Here is a 15,684-nt window from a genome sequence, read left to right on the forward strand (position 1 = left end):
AAGAAATAGTTATAGACATGAAGAGACAGTTCGCCTGGTTAACTATCTATCCACATTCAACAGTAACAGTGGGCATTTGTCTCAAGCATAAGCCCAAGGATTAAGAGCGACATCAACTCCTGCTCGTGACCGAAAGAAAGAAATTCTCATTCATTCATTAATAGATATCCGATACGGCCTTAAGTCCCATCAGATGCTTTTTCCTGTTTCTTAACGGATTAATAGTCTTCGTATTCAGACCCCAGAACAACCGAATCCTGGCCAGCTGGTAGTTGGAGTTCGGATTCCAAATGCCAACCCATTGAAGGAAGCCCTTCATCATCTTCTGCATCGTCAGTCCAGGAGTGAACTGTACATGTTCCTTCAGACATACCCCAGCCATTCCACGAAGTAGCTAAAATTAAGTCTTAGTTAGAAATTTATTCCTGAGTAATGTACCAGAATTAGAAATATAAGGTGCTAGGCGTAGAACATACCTGCTATTACTGGGGCGTTGGGGTGCCAGCTAACATCTCTCACACAGGTCCTAATCTCCTTAGAATCCAGTTCATAGGAACGAGGAGTGCCTCTAGGTGACCAGGAGTGACGAGTGGTTCCTCCGACATCGATCACTTTTGCCAAAGTAGCATCCAGATTATACACGTATACTTTCCCATCATGGCTTCCTGTGTATACGTATCTTGAATCTGTGCTTCCCGGGGGTGAAAAGTGACAGCGTATTAGAGTCCGAAGTACACCATGACCGTGGAACGTAACAACGGAACAATCATGGGGATGAGGGGTATAATCTGATTCCAGGTACGGACTGAATCGATAGTCAAAGCCCGTTGAATATCTGATATGGCTCACCCCGTCAAATTTGGCTGTTGTCATCATCTTCCTCAAGTCCCAGAGCTTCATTGTTTGGTCTTTACTGTTTGATAGTACATAACGGCCATCTCCTTTGCTGTCAACAAATGTTATGCCTTCTGTGTGACCGACGAAAACACCGGCTTCTCGGCCATCCGCCATTGATCGACGATCCCATACGCGAATGGTAGAATCGTCAGAACCTGAGTAGAGGATATGGGGTGACATTTTATCACCATAGCAAACAGCATTGACGTCATCTGAATGTTTGCGTAGCTGGAGTATTGTCCGCTGCGTTTCTAAGTCGTAAACAAGGACAGAGTTGCCAGAAGTTCCAGCTACTATCTCTCGGCCGTCACCAGAGAAGCGGACCGACCATATCTAGTCATTACGTCAGTTGGATATCTAATAGCATATGATGAACAAGGAAATGTAAGTGAATAACGCACCCCAAAGCGAGTTCCAAACATCGAGTTAAACGCGGCACCCTGTGGCCCATGTTCAAAACTCAAAAGAATAGGGTCTGTTGATGAAGAAGGGTCTGTTCCAGCCAGGCAAACGATGTTTCTTATGGAGCTGTATGCCAAAAACTTATTGTCTGGGCTCAGTGTTGCATCTGTTATCGTCCACTGGCCGATGGGGTATTCCACTGTCTTGTAATGTTTCCAGATATATGGGTTGGAGGTGTCATACATCCGAACATTGAAGTCTTGAGAAGTCACGAAGAAAAAATTACCATCGTCGGAAAACTGTCCCGAGTAACATGGATTCTCATAATGTATGATGGTATCAGCAGCTGTTCCGGGAATTAGGCCCTAGCAATTGATTTGTTGTCAGCAGGCACGTAGAGTAATTCAAGCATCATGAACATCAAGAAGAGAAGATAAGGGCTAATCGTGTAGATCAAGAGTCTCTTACCTGGGATAGTTCACGAGAGGATCTAATCTCGGTCCCTCGGGGCCCTGCCCCCAGCTCTCTATACATCAGACTTGTTGCCAGCTTCTTCTTCCGGCCCTTCAGTCTGTCGACATAGTACGGATTACTGCCATAGTCTCCGGAAATCATGAGCTCTCTCCCCGTCTGGCTTGGAGGTTTCGGATATCTACTAGGCCCTGTCCTTCTGGTGCGACGGGTTGCCTGTACGCCATAAGTATCATAACCTTGGCCATTTTCGTTTGATCGCGAGCGCAGGACTCCATGACCTTGTAGAATACGATGGAGTTCAGTGGCTCCAATCAGGCGAAATAATTGTGCAGTGGTTACTAACAACAGTCCGATCAGCAAGCCAAAAGGGAAAGAAATTTGAAGATTCCATGCGAGGGAGATATTGCTGCCCATACTTCTTACACGCTCTGGATTTTGAGGCCGCCCGTCCCCGCTAGGTCCTGTTGCTGTTGCCGCAGTTGCGTCGCCTTGCGCCGGATGGACTGAGAACTGAAGTTCTACACTGTGCCCGTCCTCATCACTATCATCGTTATTAAATCCGTCGTCTTCGTCATCGTACTCATCATCATCACCATCTTCTTCTTCCCCATCCCCATCGTCGTCATCATCATCATCATCATCCATATCAGCATCATCCATATCCTCTAGGTCTCCAGCTGATGGATCCCAGTGACCAGCGTTGCCAGAACCTGCATCAATCTGGCTACCTGTATTCCCAACTGCATCAACGCTACCCCATTCATGGGCTAGATGGTATATGGAGTCCGGTTCCGCAGGCGACACCGCTTCCTGGCGGTTTGAGGGACGACCAGACATGATATAGCCAAGCGATCTGTAAAATGTATCATACACCACTGAAAAGTGGGCAATAATGGCTCATTCAATGTGCAAAAGCGGCCTGGACTCGCGGATAAGTAGTTATGTCCTCCGCCCCGACGTCCGAACGGCCGTGGTGGATGAATGGTCGGATAGGTATCCTGTAGGTCACTAGCTAGTTACTCCGCAAAACCCGCCAACTGGTAGCGTCATCGGGACGTGGCGTTAGGTTTTGCTATCTCCTATATCCGACAATGACTAGCAACGCGTCCTTGGGAACCCAGAAACCGAGATCGACGCGCTCTGGCAGCGAGTATCAGATGTCTGATATGGCCGTTTCTTCCTCGTCTCTCGATGTTTTTCTGCTTGCTTTTCAGCGGCCGCAAACGGAAGCTTTGACGTTTCGTTTTAAGCTCCAGCGCTGTCACGTGCAAAAGCCAAGTTATTAGTAATGATAGATAAGGTTACGCTAGTTTATTTTTGGAACGGCACGGAATAATATATTACCGAAACAGGACGGACCCACCCACTTCCGCTTTCGGGGTTGGCAGTGAAGCCGCCGAAGGACGTCGAGGAGGCCATTATCATTTCCAACGCCAACATCGCAGAGCACCAGACGCCACAGGAAGACCGCAGCAGCGAGAAGCCGCAGCAGCAGAAGAAGAAGAGCCGCCAGCTAACAGAAGAAATACCTGACTTCCGACTGAGCTCCTCTGAGCCTTGTGACCTTGGACATCTACCCCCGCCTTAGCTCTCTTGCCGCCCGTCATACAAGCCCGCAAGTTTGATACCAAATTCTTCAGCACCCATCACCAGCAGATAAGCGGTAGCAAAATGCAGGCCATACCAGATGCCCGTCATCAGACGTTTGAGGAGATCTATGGGCCTCCCGAGAACTTTTTGGAGATCGAAGTATGAGCTGCCCGTGTTTTTTTTTTTTTTGGCCATGGTTTGTTTTTCTTTTGCTGACTTACTGGCCCTGGCGCATTTACAGGTGAGGAATCCTCAGACGCACGGCACATCTCGCAATATGTATACATCGTATGAAATTGTCTGTCGGACCAACATCCCAGCGTTTAAGCTGAAACACTCTGTCGTTCGTCGCCGATACTCAGATTTCGAATACTTCCGAGATATACTGGAAAGGGAGAGCGCACGAGTCACAATACCGCCACTTCCAGGAAAAGTGTTCACAAACCGCTTCAGCGACGATGTGATCGAACACCGTAGGGAAGGACTTCAGCGGTTTTTGCAAATAGTTGTCGGTCACCCCCTACTTCAGACTGGAAGCAAAGTGCTGGCTAGCTTTGTACAAGGTAAATATCTAGCCTTATCTATACAATATACGCCCTAGACTAATACTCTACATCTTTAGATCCAAACTGGGACCGTAATGCCTGGTGATGCAATCAATAAATGTCTTAATTTTTACGAATCCCGTCCTTTTTCCATTCTAATTTAACATGAACTCCAGCCTTATGTCTCGACCATATGATCTATCTTTCTTATTTTAGTCCCTTTTTATTTTCAATCTAGGAGCTGCTACTGCTACAAGGCGTTACTGGTGCTAGCTAAACATATATCCATGTTTCATTTGCTCTCAGGCTGAGGAGCACTGAAAATCTCGCAGCTAGCCAAGTGATTCTAATCTCCTTATCTCCGTACCGTTAATAATCCATAAACATTTTTAAAGCTAAGCAAGGCGGTCAACAACCGGTCTTATCTTGTTTCTTTAAGCGTTCCTTTTTTGCGCCTTTACTACAGCATAGATCGAGCGATTCACCATTTGCCAATAACTCGGAGAGAAACCGGTCTACCTTGACTTATAATTATTTCGTCCTCCGAAGAGTTATAGTTTCGTAGCAGAGAACTAGAAGCGTGGCTGTAAAATCTGTCAATATTATGAAATATATATAGGTAATTCTCTCTCTCGTAATATTCATGATTATGGTAGTATATAATTGGTTATAGAGCTAGGGACAAGCGTCACAAATGGGATGAAATTGCTATCACCCTAACTCTTCCCATACTAACGGGGGTAAAGTGACGTCGTCAGATCGCCCTAAGGTAGATTCACTAGCACTGGCACTTGTACCGTCATCTGTAGTTGTAAAGGCGAAAGCAGTGCTCAATGGTGGTGCTGGAGGCAACATTGCAGGGTCGATAGGCATTGCACCCGCAGTCATAGTAGACAGGAAAATGTCATTTGCAGGTGTGGATGATGGTTTCGTTTTTGCATTTTGTTCGCATGCTGTGGTATTTGTACCTGTGCCACTATTACTTGGCCGCCGAAGATTTCCTTTGCCAAGTCGGGATTCTGCAACAGGCGAGTCAAAATTAGACCGTTGTAAGTGTTCTCTTGTGGTTGAGCCGGTCAGGGCAGTTAAAGACGGTCCTTGTTTCTCGCCCTCAGCAGTGTCAGATGCAGTACTTGGCACATTGGTATTGCTGCTGGGGGCTGGTATAATTTTTGCTGTCGCTGATCCTCCTTCCCGGTAAGCGTTAGGAAACTTAGTTCTAAACCTGTCTCTAAGGTCCGTAGCTTTTCGATGCATTAGATTAAGATGCTTGTCCTGGCGTATTAGTGTCCATTGGAAGCCATGGACTGCGTAGCCTTTGAGAAGTGCTTCGTCTTCCGCCTGCGAAAAAGGACGTCTTGACCGTCTGTTTGCTTTGACAGTAGTGTCAGGATCAGGCAACCCAAGAGCAATCAATGTAGACTTTGTTTTCTTTGAAAGAGCGTCACTTCCCCTTGCCGGAGGGTACGCTTTGCGGTGGGATTTATATGAGGCTGTGGTAATTTCCGATGTAACAGAGCCTTCCTTGCCGGATGGAAATGGAGAGATGGTGTGGGAATTAGATGCGGTAGGGGGAATGTTTCCTGTAATGTTTTGAAGCGTAGACACAGAACTTGTGAGAGAATTTGGTTCAGAAATCCCCTTGGTTTTCCTAGGATCGGGTAAGAAAATCTTCCCAGATTGTCCATTATTCGTATTATCTGCAAGTGTCTGGGGCTTTCCATCAGGTTCGTAAGCCCAAGAACAGCAAACACGAAACCTATCCTTCAGATTTGCCGACGTCCTGTCGTTGAAGTTTAGGTCAGATTGTGCAAGTATGGAAGCCCAATTACCAACTCCACACCTTACAACTCCGCGTAATAAGTCGTAGGTCTCCTCATCTGTCCATTTTCGAGCCTTTTTCCTCCGTCGGAATTTTGGTGCGGTTTTACCCATGTCCTTTGGATCAACCTCATTATTCGCCCACTCGAAAGGCTGTTGCGACTCTACCTGAGTCTCAGTTCTCAAAGCAGGTATCTCTAGAGAGGCTGCGTTACCCATAATACGATCTTTATCCACAGACTTTTCATTAGCTTCAACATGTTGCCTTGGTTTATTTTGAATGAATGAGCCGTTGGTTGCAGTTGATATTTGCTGGATTCCACATGTCGGGATATTGAGAGAACCGTTGGGTTCGATGGGTGGGAATAGGGCGGCATTTGGCGGTGGCTCATTTAACCCATTCAAGATGGTTAAAGGTCCAAAAGGAGGACGTTGTTTAGGTATCTCCTTCTGATTTTTCGGTATTGGAAGCTGCAGATGGTCTCCGAACGTGTCAGCATATTGGTCGACCCGGCGGCGTTTACGAGGCAACGCCCCTTGTTCGAAGGAGGAATAGGGTAACTTTTCAACAGCTCGTAGGTTGATAAAAGCCGGGAGCACTGTTTTAGGTGGGTTGTCAGCGCTTGGTATCGGGTCTGTGACTGTTGGCTTGTCTGATTGCGTTGTTTTGTTAAGAAACCCCGCTACCGTTGGGAGCTCTGATTGCTGGTTGGACGCGGTAAGCGTTGACTTGGTGCTATATTTGGGCTCTCTGATTGTCCCGGCATTGGGCTCAAGTGGAGACGGGGGTTTCCGCGATGGTGGTGGAAGAGGGTCTCGGAGAGGAGGGATCTTTAGATGCGGCAGCTGATGCATCTCACGATTCTGGGATGATGGCGCATCTGAGTTCGCGGAGGCCAAAGGGAGCGAGCCAACGGAGGCATCCATGCTGAAGTCCTACCTATATATGGACCTCACATTGTTCCAAGCGTCGGCGTCCAGCGTCGAGTCGCCTGTTGCATGTTCTCGCGGTGATATCACTTCAACACCACGCGAGGCTCGCTTTGAGAACTTCAATGCCTCGAAGCTTAGGTAAGGCTCCGTCTGGGCGGTGTTACTCGGATGTCAGTTTCTCCGACGTACGATTAACCTCTTTCTTGTTTAGGACTAGCGGCCGCAATTCCGGAACTTTAAGTTGACATCCGTGTTTTCCTCGCTTATATAATCAATATACAACGTTTATTTTCCCCAAATATCAAAAAAGGAGCAACATAACAGTGTTTTTTGAATACACAAGCTCTCCAACGCCACCCCAAATGCGAAACTTTTGCTTCTAATAACTTTCCCCGGAGCCATGACACACCCAAGCCCTGGAATAAGCGCCAGTCTACGTGGCTGAGACGTGGTAAATCATAAAGTAAGTTCCGTCAGATCCCTTGCTAGTTAGAAAAGCGCACCAATGGCGTATCGGAAAGGATTTCACCGCTACCTTCACCACACAGTGAATGGACAGCCAAGTCCTAACCAGGTCCATACCGCCCTTATCAAGGTGCTTTTGTTTCTAGGTTCACATCAAATCAGAGAACGACAAGCCACAACAGGCGTAAAAAGTCTTCACGCAAGCTTCAATGTCATGCCCGCCTCTGTCAAACAAACTAAATGTTGTGTAGTAATAAAGAACTTTATCGGCATACCCGGTGAAGAAATACATCGTTTCATTGTGGGAATATGGGACCTAGGTATTCCTTGCGGTTTGCCACGTCTGTCTTGCTCTATGTATTTTCGGGGGAGCCGCCAACATGACTGAATAGAAGTGTGCTGAAGTTGTCCTGTCAGATGGCTAAGGGCGAGATTAAAATTGCAAAAAGAATTCCAATTCTGCGCCACATGTCTTTCACGGGAAAACCGGTATGTCCAAACGCTACACAGTTTCCATGCTCAGCTGGCATCGACCCTTTTCAGGGGTATAACTCCTTCCTCTCAACAGAAGGACCGGGCGGCACAGGCGGTTGTGCTCCCTCCATCCTGCATCATTACTAACACACCTAACGCAGCCGTGTTTATATTAACAGTATGCAAGTTAGTGGTTACACGAACTTGAACAGGGTATTGTAAGTGTCGTATTCGGTGAATCTAGACACACTTATTGTGGCTTCGTTTGCTAGGTTCCTCTTGATTCACAAGATTTGCATACTATTGCAGTATGATTATCAGATGGCCCTTTTACTGACTGTTATGTCCATGTGATCCTTTCGTTAAGCACCACAAAAGATCTGTTCCTCATTGGGCGTGCAATCAGAGATAAGGCGATGGATGCGGAGGGTATTTGCTCAATGGCAGCTCGGCAGCCGCTTGTTGCTGTTACATTTTCGCCCGAATTTGTCGTTTCTGCAGGGGCAGACAGGCAACAGGCAGTTATGGATGGATCGGAGGTGACGGTCTTCCATCTCGTATTTTTAACTACGTAATTTCATGAGTACAGGATATAAACACAGGCTTTGGGGCATGGCTTTAATTTTGTGAAGACAATAATATGGGTTGCACGGGGCGCTTAGGTAGGCGTTTTGACTTACATATACAGCGATACGTTCGGATCTATAGGAGTCCAGGTACGCATGTCATCCCCACCCGCTATGATTCCGCGGCAGGAACTAAGCATACTTCGCCTCCTCAATACCTCTGCAGATATAAAGCAGGCATTCATACCACGCGGCTGCGTTAGGAAGTTAAATTTCAAAAGGTCAAGGTGGGCCTCAGATGTGGCGATAATGGTCGTTCTGATTTAGAATTCATTCTACCGGATGCAGTAACACAGACGTTGGATAGGCTATTGGCCAGCTGGTAAGAGCTGAAACCAAGTCATGGCGTTGGGTATACAGATATTTTATTCGTTTATGGTGTCCGGGCTCCGCACTTCAGCTGCCTTTTGTTCATAGCATGGAGATTGTCGATCGAGCTCAGTCCATTATGTTCCTTGACCTCAAGCTATAAACGAAGATTGGTCGGTACTCAGGTTAAAGTTCCAAATTAGTCCGTGTGGAGCTGGGATATCGGCTCGAAATTGGTAAGGATAGTATGTATTAATGTAATTCAGTTCACAGGCCTGTTGAAAGCGGCCATTCCAATCCACTGGAGAACGGGCTTGAAGCTTCTCTAGCTGTGGCTGGCAAGTGCGCAATTACTGGCCTCGAGAATGAGACCTCATCTGTAGGATCTCATTCGTTCGACGAGAGAGAACAAAGCGTTCCAGATTTCATATCAGTTCATAGCGTGGGCTAGATTAACATAGTCCGCATATGAGATAGGTAGCCAAGATTCATTCAATTGGTGTTGGATTCTGACATAGGCGGATGAACACGGCCCCGTCTCTTCTTCCTTCATACAAGTGGACGACGGGCATAGCCGATGTTAGGGCCGGCTCACTTTTCGCTTATCACTATGAATGTGGGATTGATCGCCTACAGTATCGGCCAGGCAACCCCTGAGCCTGCAAGGGTATAATCATACTGGGTTTGAAGGCTTGTAAGTACAGTTGAAACAGCCACATGTGTAAAAGGAAACGTCTTGGTTGGAAATGCAATACTGAGAGATTAAGGCTTCTTAAAATAGGCGGACGATCGACCCTGATTTTCAATGAACGCAAAGAGGGAACATCGCAATAATTGCATCTTCTCCATGTGATTGGTGTTCCACAATATGCGGGAGCAAGAATGGGATTCCTGGTCGTGCTCGCATTGTTTCCCTGTAAAAGTTGTAGTTGCCAGTTGAGTCCATTAGTTTAAAGCAATAGCTATGGGGAGATTGTTGGGAGTCATCATTCGGTTCCAAAAATAGGTCAAAAACATTCATATTTGCTTTCTGAAGGCCATAGAGCATAGCTGTAGCCGAGTAATAGTTTCTTAACCGATGTAGAACCTACAATAAAATGTTTATGTTAGAGTCACTATAAGGGAATGCAACAAGGATCTAATAAAGCAAGATGTCAATACATACGCAGATGCAACTTTTGAAGAATGCAGCCATTTCGGGAAGTGCGTGGCAGCATTCCTCAGTAGAGGAGCAGAGTAAATGCCATCTACCGGATAGCGATCGTAGTGTAGCGGTATCCTCAACGAAGCTTTGCACTGAAAGAGAGGAAAATTCTTTTGTATCAATATGTGTAAGCTTTCTTGCTAGAGGCTCGACCTCTCGAAAGGCAAAGAAATCATTCAAGTAAGCCGGATTCGCGTCAAATGGGGCACTCCAATCTATTTCCGCAGAAGTTCGGTATTTGCGTTCAAAACTGAGGGAGAGGACCGAGAGCTTTTTCAGCATAGAGGGCAAACCGGTAAGGTGGGCTTTGAACAATTCCTGGATAGGGCGGATGATATATCCCACAACCCATTGGTTTGATTGATCAGGCACTTCGCTATTCAATAAGCCTCTAACACTGAGACACTGCAGCAAGACATATTGTGCAAATGGGGAACCGCCTCGGAGGTGCTATTGTAATGTTAAAATTCGAGGGACAAGTCATTAAATCGGACAGTACCTACCCTTTCAACTTCAACATAGGTATCAAACTCCCCAGGGAACAAGTCCAAATGAGCAGAGACTATGTCATGCAGCTGTTTGTGCTGGGAGAAGAACCATTGAATCGACTCAGTAGGATATCCCAAGGCATACCGGATCCAGTCCTCGAAGGGCACAGCTTGGAACTGTCGTGAGCTTTCAACGTCAATATAAGAAGCAATAGTCCTTGGCTCGGCATTATACGAATAATTTGGATGCCACCTCCAGGGTTCCACGGGGACGGTCCTGAGCTGGCATAGTTCCAGTATTTCTTCCACCTTGTCATGGTGAGACAATTCTAAGGGAAACATTCCTTGTTCTTCTGGAAGTAAGGACGCAAGGAAGCCTGAAACAACGTCTGCGTTGCGGTTCTGTAGTACGTGGCGAGGTAGCTCATCGTTTTCATATAAGCGAAACCGGAGGAGCCTCTTGATATCCTGGTGGTCAAATGCCCAAAGTATCATGGAAGCACCATCTTCCCACCATCTATAAGGCACATAAAATTGAGGTAAGGCTAATTGAAAGCTGAAAGTGGGCTCTAGTGCGGTTGAGGGCAGTGGCTCCGAGGAAGACCGATCCGTACGTCCTTGGTGAAGACAAATGACAGGATGAGACAATGCCCGATGTGGCCCTACAGCTTTTCCATGCCAGGGATGAGACTGATTCTCATGAAGCAGCAGCGAACCCTGTCTGATAAGAAGTGAGCTGTTCATGTGCTTGGGGTACGCCATATCATATAAAAAGTGTATAAGGCAGTATATAAACAAAATCAGTAAACAGCATTAGTCGATCTGGGGTAAATTCCATTCAAACAGAGAAATTTTATGTCGGGTCAGGATATTGAGAGGGCACCCTAAAGATGGTCAAAATTAGGGATGAAAGGGTATTTTTTTAGTCGCCCAAGGAAAATTTAGAAACGAGGAAGAAATCAACACAAAAATTAGAATAGTTTAACGGGGGGAAACGTCTGATGGAAACTGAGGGTAATTGGAGAAGCTTAATCCTTGTCAAGAAGATGTTTGTTATTATTGCTTTAAAGGAGTCACGGAACGGCGCATTGGCCACTTGGTTTAAGGTTGGATAACCCAATAGACCAACCACACAGGGCGTGCACTGGAGGATGGCTCGAGACAACCCATCTAGACCCCGATGCTTGAAATATGTGGGCACCAAGTTACTGAGCTGCAAGGGTGGCGCCTCTTGGCGGCGCTCTAGTGGATCAGTAACATTGTACATTGCGGACGACGATCCAGCGTCTTGGATTCCGCCCCAAAATATCCGCACAAGAAGAGCGGACTAAGCGTTCAGGAAAAACGGATGTTCGAGCTCCAGAAGCTCAGTTCGCAAAGGTGGATCAATACCGTCCGGACACAGCCGAGAAGATCGGCTAAAAAGGCTATGCTGATACCTTTAAAAGGCAGCAGGATGCAAGGCCTAGGCCCACAGAGGTTGAATCTTCGAGCGACCTTGTTTGAGTGTGATATTTAGCCCAGCAGTATCCTCAATAGAAGCAGGTGCTGCCCCTTGCCTTATGTACCTGATGAAAAATGACACAGTACTCCGTAACAGGTGAGAACCTGTAAAATTGACTAGTGGAGGCGGCCGAAGGGGAATATCTTTCTGATGAGCCGATCGGGAGGTGATTGGTTGCAAGCAGTCAAGTTATTCTATTGAACGCACGATACGTCGTCCAAAGAAGATCTTAAAAATATTGCATTGCCCATCATGATCCCCATTGGTGTGGTTGTGGCAGAACGGCACTCCAGTGAGCGAGCACCTGGCATTAGAGGAAGTCGTGTGCTTCATTGGTCATTATCGAGCTTCCAGAGCCAAAGGGGCACCTCAGTTGACTGGGAAGATGCATGGCAATGGGTCAATAACAAGTATGGAGTAGTCGCTTCACCCTTAGCCGCCACTGCCAAAAAAAAAAAAAAAAAAAAAAAAAAAAAAAAAAAAAAAAAAAAAAAAATCCCCGCTTCATTTTCGAGGTGGGCTCGATAGTTACTTGTGTCGTAATTAGCGGCCCAGATCCCACGCACTATGGCGACACAGTATCTGGGGAGTTCTCGCGATGAAATACTCCCTACTGCCAGATACTATCGCGGATTGGTGGTGGACAGCGATGGATAAGTGCTTCACATACCGTATGTATCCCGTACACTTCAATCAAAACGGAGCATTCCTTCATATGGAATGAATGGCGATTCAGCCATCTGATTTGAAGTAACTACTCAGTGATGCGGACTTCCATCCTGAATATGATAACTGAAAAGAGCCAGAACACTGAGAAAACATTATATGGCCAGAGCCACGCTCATGGCGAGGATGAAGGAAGGTGAGCGTGCGTGATTTGATCAGGCGAGTTTCCACCGACGAGATGGGTTTGGATTTAGCTTCCTTCTGGAGTCTAGCTCCGCCATTTTATGTGCGGCTTGGCTATCAATGTATCCTCGAACTAGGTATGCGGGAGGAAGCACGACCCAAGTGGTTTGGTGGCTGAAGATTGCTTTCAGGCTTTGATACTCCCTGCGGCCATGACAGTTTCTTCTTTTGTTTCTGTTTTCTTTTTTTACCTTATCGATAAAACCTGGAAGATAGAATTTTGGATAAATCCCATGGCTTTAGGACGAAGAAGTGTTAACGTTTAGATGTCTGCACAGTAGGGAGTGCTACGGCAGAATATGATGCGTCTGTCATGCAGCACACAGAATATGGCGAGCGGAAGGGCAGCTGGATATCCCCCCTCGGGGTTGATAATTGAGTTCGTGAATCCATATTCCCCAGCGAACGAGAGCTGCAAACAGGGGCTTTTAATCCCCTACCGATAAAAGCCCGATTATTGACTGCAGGCTAATTATTCCGATCATGCGGGATGTTTTAAGGTTGCGGGGACGGAATGAAGTATATGAGTTGGCATCCAAGTGGATTAAGAATGTTGCATAAAAATATCTAATATGTCGAATGGATGAATGTTTTGTTAGAGACCGTCACTGGCAGAGTCTCCGTATGCGTGATACTTACTCCGTAAAGGAGGAGCATATGGCCTTTTCCCCTCCAATTTTGGTCAGGGGACGAATTAAGTCCAGCCATCGGAGAAGTCATACCTCCGAAGTCGTAACGGCACACTGTTTCTCGAAACCATGCTCTGGGCAAACTAGATCGTATTATATAACCCCGGGCCTAGAATGTCATGAGGACACATGAGTACTCGTCAGATCGACAAACCCAGGATTTGATGCGGTTAAGCCATCAAAACATGATATACAATTATCACCATAGTGTATGAAATTGCCATATGGCCTGGAAAGGCGCTAATAAGGTGGTATGGGCCGTTGATGCTGCGTAATCGCAACTACCTGCTGTTATGACCCATCGAGCTAATCTGTTGACAAGTTACTCGAGGACTGGCGAGGAAGCAACTGATTGGCATCCATCAGTGCAGAGACTGGAGCCCCCACATATAGTAATGGAGACCCTAGTTCTCGGGTGGCAGTCGTATCCCCCAGTTCTCTACTCTCATAGGCCCATTTATAACCGACTTGTTGCTAGGCACCATCCGCCTGATTCGATTCGAACGGGCCAAAATTCTGAGGTGTTTACTCGCCACAGGATCATGGTATCTGAATCACAGATTATCAGTCCATTTCTGAGCCTTCCTGTCAATATCTCTCGATGCTGGACTCCGGCCGCTAATCGTAGCTGTCCCTTGATGTTGATCCACGGTCACGACATAGGTCGAAACAGAGTGAAGTGGGTAAAAGTTTTCCCGGGCTGCCTGGGGACCTACCTCAGGGCCCGGGAGGGAAGGAACCTAGCTGGCTGAGCTGAACTAGGGCAAGTCTAAGCGCACGCCAAAGACCTATTGTTTTCAGCTAAGGCGATGGCTTCTAAAAGGGGATTGACCCTGTACCAGACGGTCGGGTGAATCAACTAACTCTCTGTCTTGCTGTGGTCTCTTTTTTTTTTTTTTTTTTTTTTTTTTTCTTTTTCTTCGCTTTTCTGTGATGTTCAGGAGCTTGGGCTGAATTCGAGATGCTGCCATCGTTACTGAGTATGGCCTGCATATCTGAAGGCCACCAGAGCAGGGAAAACCGAGTAGCTAACTGCTTATAAATTTTTGGTAACAACATCATCAACGCGCGAGGTGTTTATACAAGATCATTTCATACACGAACCGAGTCAAAGGAATGGTACATCAAAATTTATGGAATGGTATAAACACGGTCAGTCCTTAAGAAGCCGGTGCAGGAGGAGCTTTGTTGGCAGCCTGAGGTGGTGGCAGGAAAAGAGGCATATACGTCTTAGGGGAGAAACAGTCAGTATGTGCCTTGAGTTATCTCTATACCGCTAATCATAAGATGAGTAGCGCGGAGGGGTACATACCACAATGACAGCCATTGCTAAATGCATGGTTAATATACAATACAAAATATCTATTTCAGAGAAAGGGGAAGTATGACGTACCTGACATGAAAACGGACATATATGCGGGAGTGGTAGATGCCTTTCTTTGGTCTTCGCTTTCCGCTAGCCATGTCTGGAGGGTGAAGACAAGGGAAGACCTAGGTGATGTTAGCTATCACTCCAGAGTGTAACAGTAACTGCAGCCGTAGTGACGGCTTGTATTCAAGGGAATAAAAAGAAGAATAAGGGAGACGAGGTCCCAAAGAATCAAGTAACTGGATACGCGTATATATGGTAGAAAGGATGAACACGTACCATCCGATCATCCTGTAAGTGCAGAAACAAGAACATTCGAGTTAGTGCCACAAATAAGGCCTGAACGTCCCTGAAGAAATAGCAGGCTGGGTTACACATGCCTGTTTCGAGTGAACATCTATTTATCACAATGGTTAGCACGGCTGTATAGACCGAGCTGCCTAGGCAGGATTAAGATGGAACTTACAGCAGCCATTGGCATGGTGCTTGCAATGGTACCTGCGACAAAATATTAGTCAAGGACAACAACCGCGAAATCTTTCCTCAGATATTCATTATGGATACCTGAACCTGCAATATTGACAAAAAACATACCAGAAATATCACCGTCCGTCTTTTTGATCGGTGGAGCCTCGTAGGGTACCACTGAGAGGCAGAAGGACATGTTAGTCGTTGGATGGCAAATGATTAACTGATCAACCGGATAAGCCGCCGAGAACAAAAGGACAACGTACCCAGGTCTGCTCTTCGCATATCCTTCTGAGCCATCGTGTAATTATCTGATTATCCGACAGTTGGAAGAATGCTGTCGTTGTTGTTGTGCCGTCTTCGAGATGAAGTTTGGTTGCAGGCGAAAAAGCAGCGAAAGGCTTGGCTTGGCGTTGGGGGCTATGCCTCTTTGGGAGCATCTGGATATCCGAGCAAACATTCACGAGATACATTCAAGCTGCATTGCTCTAGACTAATTACAAAAACATTCGCATTT

At 46.5% G+C, this 15,684-nt stretch overlaps 5 protein-coding genes across 5 annotated transcripts; 1 reads left to right on the forward strand and 4 right to left on the reverse strand.

The window, feature by feature from the left end:
• Positions 1 to 218: 218 nt before the first annotated feature.
• TERG_02390 (uncharacterized protein) lies at positions 219 to 2,610 on the reverse strand (the record flags this gene model as incomplete). Its single annotated transcript, XM_003237626.1, has 4 exons — positions 219 to 394; positions 477 to 1,230; positions 1,299 to 1,664; positions 1,768 to 2,610. The coding sequence occupies 4 exons, from the start codon at positions 2,608 to 2,610 to the stop codon at positions 219 to 221; spliced, it is 2,139 nt and encodes a 712-aa protein (XP_003237674.1).
• Positions 2,611 to 3,444: 834 nt separating this feature from the next.
• TERG_02391 (sorting nexin-3) lies at positions 3,445 to 4,014 on the forward strand (the record flags this gene model as incomplete). Its single annotated transcript, XM_003237627.1, has 3 exons — positions 3,445 to 3,522; positions 3,605 to 3,926; positions 3,986 to 4,014. 3 exons carry the CDS (start codon positions 3,445 to 3,447, stop codon positions 4,012 to 4,014), a joined length of 429 nt encoding a protein of 142 aa, XP_003237675.1.
• Positions 4,015 to 4,619: 605 nt separating this feature from the next.
• TERG_02392 (uncharacterized protein) lies at positions 4,620 to 6,656 on the reverse strand (the record flags this gene model as incomplete). Its single annotated transcript, XM_003237628.1, has 1 exon — positions 4,620 to 6,656. One exon carries the CDS (start codon positions 6,654 to 6,656, stop codon positions 4,620 to 4,622), a length of 2,037 nt encoding a protein of 678 aa, XP_003237676.1.
• A 2,682-nt stretch (positions 6,657 to 9,338) lies between these two features.
• On the reverse strand, positions 9,339 to 10,990 carry TERG_02393 (uncharacterized protein; the record flags this gene model as incomplete). Its single annotated transcript, XM_003237629.1, has 3 exons — positions 9,339 to 9,623; positions 9,702 to 10,190; positions 10,244 to 10,990. The coding sequence occupies 3 exons, from the start codon at positions 10,988 to 10,990 to the stop codon at positions 9,339 to 9,341; spliced, it is 1,521 nt and encodes a 506-aa protein (XP_003237677.1).
• A 3,500-nt stretch (positions 10,991 to 14,490) lies between these two features.
• On the reverse strand, positions 14,491 to 15,467 carry TERG_11841 (uncharacterized protein; the record flags this gene model as incomplete). Its single annotated transcript, XM_047750891.1, has 8 exons — positions 14,491 to 14,559; positions 14,643 to 14,659; positions 14,724 to 14,821; positions 14,979 to 14,990; positions 15,080 to 15,096; positions 15,166 to 15,197; positions 15,294 to 15,344; positions 15,434 to 15,467. 8 exons carry the CDS (start codon positions 15,465 to 15,467, stop codon positions 14,491 to 14,493), a joined length of 330 nt encoding a protein of 109 aa, XP_047605646.1.
• Positions 15,468 to 15,684: the final 217 nt, after the last annotated feature.

This window comes from Trichophyton rubrum, assembly GCF_000151425.1.
Source record: "Trichophyton rubrum CBS 118892 genomic scaffold supercont2.2, whole genome shotgun sequence".
Classification (NCBI taxonomy): domain Eukaryota; kingdom Fungi; phylum Ascomycota; class Eurotiomycetes; order Onygenales; family Arthrodermataceae; genus Trichophyton; species Trichophyton rubrum.